Source organism: Arvicola amphibius, chromosome 3, assembly GCF_903992535.2.
Source record: "Arvicola amphibius chromosome 3, mArvAmp1.2, whole genome shotgun sequence".
In the NCBI taxonomy this organism is placed as follows: Eukaryota; Metazoa; Chordata; class Mammalia; order Rodentia; family Cricetidae; genus Arvicola; species Arvicola amphibius.
This window is the reverse complement of record NC_052049.1, coordinates 176,084,831-176,092,913: the sequence shown is the minus strand read 5'-3', so window position 1 is coordinate 176,092,913 and position 8,083 is coordinate 176,084,831. Positions and strand designations below refer to the sequence as shown.

Below are 8,083 nucleotides of genomic sequence, written 5' to 3'. Positions count from 1 at the left end.
AGGGTCTAGGGGTACAGTGGATTGACAGACACAAGCAGCTCAGGCCCCTGGTAAATGTAGTTTTTAAAAAAGTTTAATATTACAATCCGGAGACAATACTTCAGAGTCAGCTGCAAAGAAGATGCCTAGCTCTTGCCTCCAGTCTAGGTCCAAAGTTTCTGCCCCCAGTGACCCCCACTTTGGGTGGGGACAAGGGGGTTGTGTAGTCGGCCTGCCCTCAGTCCAGTTTCTCCAGCACAGAGGGCACGTACACTAGGCTGAGCTCACTGCCAAAGTTGCAGACAATGGCAGCATTATCCAGCACCAGAATCTGCCGGGCAGGCTGGGCCTCACTGTTCTTGCCCAAGTAGACTGTCTGTAACAGGTCCCCGTAGTTTAGGTCCCAAAACGAGACACAGCCTTGGCCACCAGTCACCAGAAGGTTGTCTGAGATGACCCCTAAGCTTGCACCACAGCCCAGGTCCTGGAGGCAAAGCCAGGGGAGATCTTCAGTGTGAGGTCATCCCCAGACACCAACAGCCCTGTACCCTGCCTGCTTACCTGCTGAATGGAGTAAAGCTTGATGCCCGTGCTGCGGTCCCAGATGTTGATGAGGTCATCCAAGCCACTACTAATGACACAGGAAGTGGTACAGGTCAGGGAAGTGACATCTCCACGGTGAGCAAATGTATGGCTGACCCTGCTACCTGTTAGTACATCCCACAGGCAGATGGCTCCATCTTGTCCTCCACTGGCCAGAACCATGGTCTGGGGAAAGAAGCCCAAGGAAACTAGATCATGGGTAGAGTTTCTTTGCCAACAAAGGTGTCCCCATCCCATTACTGCTTCTAAGGGCCAATAGCCCCACCAGATGACAGCCTCACCTGGTCAATGTATACAGTTGTGATTGCCCCCGAGTGGCCCTGCAGGGTAAAAAGGCAACACGAATCCTCCAGTCGGAAGACCTAGGACAGGGATGAGTAGGCTCTGGTTTCTGGAACCTTCCAAGTTACGTGTTTCAGCTAGAAAATGCCTTCCATCATTTTTCTAGGACTCCTCCAGCTTAACGCCCACTTCTGCTCCCTACCCCTTTCCAGCTCACCAGTACCCAGAAATAAACAATACACACTCTTAGAGTATGGTCCTGGCTCCCTGTCACCAGGCGCCCGGCAGCAGCTCTGAGGGCTGTGATGGGTTTTTGGTGTGCACACGGCACTGTGTGGGTCAGATGACAGGCCACTGCGTTGCTGCTGCTGTACACAGATGAGGAAGGAGAACCACCTCGCCCTGGGGTCCCTACAGAGGACAGGCTCAGTGAACAGGTTCTGAAAAGGCATCTTGCAGACTCCCCCACCATGTGCAATGGCTGCTGCCCCCAGGCCCACTGACCTCTGAACTGAAGGGGGCTGAGGGATGTGTGGGTCTCCAAGGAAAAGAAATCAAGGGAACCATTAAGCCGAGCAGCTACAATCCTAGAAGAGAAAGACAAGAGACTAAGGCCACGAGGAATACACAAAGTGCAACAAAAAAGATGCTAGAGCCGGATGGTAGTGCACACCTTTAATCCCAGCACTTGGGAAGCAGAGACAGGTGGATCTGAGTTCAACGGCCAGCCTGGTCTACAGAGGGAGTTCCAGGACTACATATGTAACAAATTATGAGTTCCCCCATAACCTGGAGCTTAAGGTCAGGAAAACTGGGTCAATTCTGAGGAAGGGGAAAAGGAGCCAGGGTGAGCATGTCATGGAGCCCCATAGGGGGCTGCAATATCCATGACATAAATCAACTTTGACCTAAGTATATAGTCTGCTTCTTTCCTTTAACTACAGAAAGATTTCTTTTGCTCTCAACAATTCTTAGACACAGCCTGCAGGCACAGGCAGGCATATATGTGCCAGTGGCTCCTACAATCAAATCAGGTGAGGCTCTGAAATCTTGTCCCAGCAGAAGGCAGTGAACATTACAGCTTCTGCCCATGATCATCAAAATAGGGTTATCTGGGGATCCATGATGCACAGGAAGGGCAGAGAGGAACTTTAAAGGTCAGGCATGAGCTCTTCCAGAGCTAATTCAGAGAACAAGCAGTGAGGAAGGATTCCCAACAAGCACGAGGAATAAGGTCAGCCAGGCTGCCAATAAAATGCAGTAAATGTCCGTGCAAGTCCCAGTGGTGGCAGCCGTCAAAATGGAGACAGCCGGAGTTCCTGACACCAACCCCCCACTCCCACCCTCCACTCCAGCTCGGATAGTGGAATCACTAACAGCCAGGAACCCTTGGAAGAGCCACCTTCCTGGAGCAGGCAGGTGAACTGAGTTCGTAAACTCAGCTGAGGGTCAAAGCTCAGGAACTAGAACCCTCCCCCCCCCCCCCCCGAGTTCTATGCATAAGTCCAGGATGGTATGGGGGGCAGCATGGAGAGGAGGGGAGGAAGCATTTAGCAAATGCAGACAACAAAGATGATCTGAGCCCAGAAGCAGTACACACGTATAATCCCAACCCCTGAAAGGCTGAGGCGTGAGGATTGCTTTATGGTTGGTTTGGGCTATACAGTGAGTTTGCGCAGCTGAGAAGTACCTAAATGAGGGCTGGAGAGACGCCGCTCTTCTGGAGAACCCAGGTTGATTCCCAGCACCCACGGGGCAGCTCACAACTATCTAACTACAGTTCCAGGGCCTGGCACCCTCTTCTGGACTCTAGGCACCAGACATACATGTGGTGCACAGACACATATGTGCAGGCAAAATAACTTTCAAAACAAAACACCCTGAACATGTTAAAAAAAAATTAAAAAAAAAAAAAGAGTACCCAAATGAGGCCTTATTTCAAATACAAAAACCATTCTGCAGATTTTCTGCAAGTAAAAGTAAGAGTGAAATACTCAGAGGGGTCAGCATTCACAATCCAGTAAGAGATGCTGACTTAGAAGGGCAGAAAGAAAACTCGGGGAGCTTCCCTTGTGCCTGGCCCTGCTGTAAACACTTGGCATCTCTAAAGTGGTTACCACCTGAACCACTCTCGATGGACAGGTATTAGAGACTGAGTGAATAGCTCAAATCCCACAGCAAATGAAGGAAAGAGGCCTCAAGACCGTGACAGGCGGGTTGAGGCAAGCAGCCGGGCACTCTCACCTCCTGTCCAGGAAGACAAGGGCTGTGATGCCTGAGACCACCTCCTCGCTGCTGCAGCAGAGTACCCCTTCAATGGCGTCCCACACCTGCGAGCACAGAGGCTGTGAGCACGCACTCCTCGTGGGAACCCCCCAACTAGATGTGAGCAGCCCCCCCACCCCCCCCCGGCCCCACCTCCAGCCGGCCGCTGCTCCGCCCAACCACGATGAGGTTGCCTTGTAGCTCCAAGCTCCAGATAGAGCCGGCTGTGCTGGGGGCCCAGGCCAGAGGAGGGGAGCCCTTCTCGGGTGCAACCCCATCTTCTTGAGAAGCCTGGGGCAGCGGCGATCCCGGAGAGGGTGGGCGCAGGGCCGACATGCGCACAGCAGCCAGGCCCTCCTCCTGGTACACACGCTGCACCAGACGGCTGAAGTCATAGCCAGAGTCCCTAGAGCGGCCACAGCTTGCCCGGTGCCGAGGCTCGGGCTGAGTGGGCTCCGGGGGCAGCTGCACCGAGAAGTTGGTGTCGATTAAGCAAGTGAGGTCTGGCTGGTCCCCGAAGAGGGAAGGCGGTGGAGGTCCTCGGGGACGGTGTCGCAGCGGAGGGCTGTCCCCAGGCTCCTCCGAGTTAGTTTTGCCGCCATCGGACAACCTTTCCCAGTTCTCCTGAGCTTCAAAAGCTCCGCCTCCGCAGCTGTCCCGGCGTGGCCTGCCAGGTTGAGGGGCCACAAGAATGAGCTGAGGATTCCCTCAAGAGCAGGCAAGGGACAGGGCCAACCTGTGCTTACCCTGGGCGCGGGATGCGCGTGAGGCAGTCCCCGGTCTGTGCGTCCCACACGCAGACTTGGCCTGCCAGGCAGCAGCTCACTAGCAGCATCCCATCGCTAGCCAGACACTCGATGTCCTGCATGAGGGTGCTGTGTTGGCACAGGCCAAGGCCATGACAGCCTGCTGCCCGCGGACCCCACCCCTCACCATGAGGTGCCCTCGCAGCACCAGCGGCACGATCTCCGTCTCAGGCGGCGCGTAGCCATAGTCATCGCAGGGCAGCTCTCCACGCCTCCGCCTGCCCGGACCACCACCCGGCTGCCCGTAGTTCCGTGGGCAGAGCACCCGGTAGAGGCAGAGCAACAGCAGCACGAGGACGATGCCCGCTGCCAGGCCAAGTGCGGCCACCCTGCGCGGAACAGCAAAAGTGTGAACAGGGTGCACCCCAATACTGGCTTCACCCTGACCCACTTCTTGCCTCACCGGGGCCTTACTTGTATAAGGTAACGTCACCATGGGCTTGTGTTCCACCTGGTCCCTTAGGTCCGGCCTCCCAAAGGCCAGCAGGCAAAGGTTCGGGTGGGGCCCAGGCACTGCGACCATCCTGAGGGTGCCGCCCCTCCAGGGCCTCCCGTGGATTCAGGCGCAGGGTGACAGGTATGACAGGGAGCAGGCTGATGTACCTGTGAGTAGACAGTGGTGCCCTGCTGAGGCCCTCCCAACAGTCTTCTCACTGCCTGCAGCCCCTCCCCAAACCAGCTCTGGCACCCCAATATTGCGATTTTCAGACAGTGGCACCCTAGCAACCATCCATGGATCTCATTCTGCCCAGGGAAGAGGGGCAAACAATCTTTAACTCCTGAGAACAGGGACTCAGGGTCACTCTTCCAGGTGTGTCTACTGGCAGCGCCACCAGTTCCTGTATTGCTGCCCCAGAATTGTTATGACTATTTCAAATTCAATGCAGAATCAGACTAGTTTTCTCTCACCGAGTGGAGGAGATGCTCTGGGGACGGTGAGCGGATACTGGGAGAAAGGCTGACAGTTGGCATAGCTCAGCTTACCTTTTGGCCAGTGTGATGTTGTAGTAGTTGAAGAGTGTGGGCCAGTGGCGGAAGGACAATTTCCTCCACAGCTCCTCATCCTCAGGCCCCCAAGTTACCTCTGGGGCTCGGTTGTCATGGACACCCTCTGCTGGAACGGCATGCTCAGGCAGCTCACCTGGCACTGTCTGGTTCTCTGGTAGTTTAGGAGCGTCAGGTGGGAAGATGGAGAAGGCAGGGTCCGGGTGGCTGGCAGGCAGCACTCCACTAGGCACAGGCATGGGGCCCAGGGAACCCTCACCCAGTGGGCTCTGTTCTGTCACCTGGGCAGCGAGGTAGGTGCGCAGCCCTGCTGGGTCTGTGTACACCAGGATGCCAATCCAAACAACGGTACCAGCCTGTAGTGGGGTGTCAGGTGCTCAGTAGGGCCTTGTAGGCACTGGACAGCCCCAGGCCCCAAGCCATCTTGGCTCTTACACTGGAAAGACTTGGATGTGCAGGCAGAACATGACTCCCAATCTATACTTTCTTTTATGTCTCCAAGTCCTCTCACTATCACCTGCTGGCAATCACCACTAGAGGCCTAGCTCCCTTGGCTAGAAATCACTGTAACTGCTTTAGTTCGACAGAAATTGCCCACCATTCCCAGGTCAGCATGGTCAGAGGGACCAGCTGCCCGACCGCCTGATAACCTGCCGGAGGGCAACAGTGTTGCCAGCCTCTCCCTTCAGCTGCCTGAGAGAGATGCTCTCATCCCCGCAGCCAGCACATCCCACTAGTCTCTGCTGTTTGCATGCTACACGAAGGCTGATTAACTATGACCCAGGAAAACATTGACCATGCAAAGTGGCTTCACCCTAGACAATCCCTGTCCTGGGTCCCTTTAGACCCTGGAGGTACTTCCCCAACAGACAGACCAGGAATTATTGGTCAAGTAGGAAAGGCGTATCAAATAGCTCAGGAAACAAGGCTTTGAAGGACCACCCCTGGGATCTGAATGCTGTCCTCTGCAAGGCAGAACAGGGGTGATGGGTACCATGATGAGGCGCTGTGCCAGGCGGGTACGGGCCAGGAAATAGATGACACGCAGTCTTTTGGGGAGCCGCAGGTTTCGGAAGGAAGACGGTTGCAGAGTGATGGTGTGTGGTGTGGTCGGCCGTACAGCTAGCTGTCTCTCATAGCGTGCTGGCCTTCCCACAGGCTTGGCTGAGGGCAGGCAGGATTCAGGGGGCAGGCGCTTGTTCAGGTCCGCTAGCTGTCGAGGGCACAGAGATCAGGCCCCAAGTTGTTCAGAGGCTGCCTGAATGGGAGTGCTGCCTCTGCCTGGGGCCACGCCCTCACTCAGAAGCTGTCAAGCACCAGCCAAGAGAGTGGGTAGGGCAGGCCCTGTGGCTCTTACCTCCATCCGCCGAATGTCGATGGACAGGACAGTGGTGAAAAACAGCATCTGGAGGAAGAAGTCAGACACCAGGCCCACAACAGCGAAGAGGCAGAACTCCTGGAACGAGCACACCAGAGGCATTGTGGCTGCATGGCTGCAAGCCTGGACAGCAGACCTCTCAGAATCAGCACGGCACAGCAAAGACAAAGGAAAAATTCTTCAGCTAAGGGTCCAGAGACTAGGAAGGTCAGGCAAGCAGCTCACTAGGGGGCAGCAAAGAGCCTGCACCCCTTTCTCCAGAGTGGACTGAAAGGGTGCTTTTCCAGAAAATTCCAGTCCCTTGAGAAAGGCCTAAGTGCCCAATCCAACCCAGAAAACTTTAAGCCCACTAACATGCTCCCTGAGAGCCCTTCTCCACACACAAGTTCTGACCTGCTCATGTGCTTTTCACACACACACACACACACACACACACACACACACACACACACACACACACACACGTACACGTTGGCTGCCAAGAGGTAAAGCCTTGGGCTCTTACTTGGATGGCGGGCACAAGGGTGAAGTAGCCAATGAGGATGATGCCTAGTTCAGTTGCCATGTTCTTCATGATGGACCAGCTCTCACTGCTTAAGCCTGCAGGGGGGGAGCCAGAGCATAGGTCGGTGAGAACCTACCTGTTTTACATGGCCACAGCTGACCTTGTAGTCCTCAGAAGGACAGAAGCATGAAGAGGGCCCAGCCTCTGTGCAGCCATTCCACTCATGGCCAGACTCTAGGAGTCACCACCATGACACAGTTGCTGCAAAGGAAGGGTGGGTACAGCAGAATGCTCTGGCCATCAGAGCAAAGGGGAAGCAGGATGATGAGGTTAGAAAACCCAGGAAGAAAGCCTGGTACCATCCACTGTAACCACATCCACTGCTGACCTGCTGTCCTGTGCACTGCACACGCCAGAGCAATAGAGGAATGAACTGGGACTTCCTCATGCTGTCCCCATGCTACATAACTGCTTTATGATCAAGTCTCTGTATTTACAGTGTGTATGAGCTTACCAGAGACTCTGCCTCATCTTTAACAACCCCACAGCCAGCACAGTATGTAGCAGGGCACACAAGTTCATCAGAGGCTGGTAAAATGAGCGCACAGCCAGTTTCTGGCTGTTCCTCACAGAAGTGGGCTCAGGATAAGTGCCTCAAGAGATCAATCCCCTCTTAGCAGGGTATGGTGGCACACACAGGAGGCAGGGGCAGGAGAACCTTTATGAGTCTGGGGCCAGTCTGGAATACACAGCAAGTTCCAGGCCAGCCAAGGCTACAGTGAGACTTCTCTAAGGGGTAGGTGCAGGGCTACTATTGGCTGGCTAGCTCTCTCTCTGACACATGGGACATAACCAAGTACACTCTAAGGACTAGATGGTTCCTTGGGACACAAACTAACAGGCTGGCCAATTACATTGTACTTTTTTGTTGTTGTTGTTGTTGTTAAGGCTGTGTGGGTGCAAGTGTATGCAAGCATATATAGAGGTCAGAGGTCACACCAGGAGCCATCTAGTTTGTATTTTGAGACACAGTCTCTCATTGGCCCAAGGTTGAACAGGTTAAGCTGGCTGGCCAGCAAGCTTTAAGGATCCCCCTGTCTCTGTCTTTCCAGAGTTGGGATTACAGTTGTGTACACTTTGTCCGACTTTGTCCACTTTGTTCAGTCTGGGGACTGAACTTGGGCCCTTACACTTGTGCAGCAAGCACTTTACTGTCTGAGCCATCACCACAGCCATAAAAGGAGTTTTGAGGGCTTCTTA

At 54.5% G+C, this 8,083-nt stretch overlaps 1 protein-coding gene across 8 annotated transcripts in view; it reads right to left on the bottom strand.

Moving 5' to 3' along the window:
- Positions 1 to 57: 57 nt before the first annotated feature.
- Positions 58 to 8,083, bottom strand: part of LOC119808942 (SREBF chaperone) — a 64,780-nt gene continuing 56,754 nt past the window's right edge. For 7 of the 8 annotated variants that reach the window (XM_038321518.2, XM_038321520.2, XM_038321519.2 and 4 more), the window contains 14 exons: positions 6,824 to 6,918; positions 6,298 to 6,396; positions 5,935 to 6,153; positions 4,920 to 5,296; positions 4,350 to 4,538; positions 4,063 to 4,264; positions 3,876 to 3,991; positions 3,283 to 3,796; positions 3,109 to 3,194; positions 1,369 to 1,451; positions 1,109 to 1,275; positions 864 to 944; positions 541 to 747; positions 58 to 463 (listed from right to left, as the gene is read on the bottom strand). In XM_038321518.2, the coding sequence (XP_038177446.1) occupies positions 218 to 463; positions 541 to 747; positions 864 to 944; positions 1,109 to 1,275; positions 1,369 to 1,451; positions 3,109 to 3,194; positions 3,283 to 3,796; positions 3,876 to 3,991; positions 4,063 to 4,264; positions 4,350 to 4,538; positions 4,920 to 5,296; positions 5,935 to 6,153; positions 6,298 to 6,396; positions 6,824 to 6,918 (2,681 nt within the window). In that variant the 3' untranslated portion in view covers positions 58 to 217. Of the gene's footprint in view, positions 464 to 540; positions 748 to 863; positions 1,002 to 1,108; positions 1,276 to 1,368; positions 1,452 to 3,108; positions 3,195 to 3,282; positions 3,797 to 3,875; positions 3,992 to 4,062; positions 4,265 to 4,349; positions 4,539 to 4,919; positions 5,297 to 5,934; positions 6,154 to 6,297; positions 6,397 to 6,823; positions 6,919 to 8,083 lie in introns of those variants that run through there. The other variant, XM_042054643.1, reaches the window with a different exon arrangement.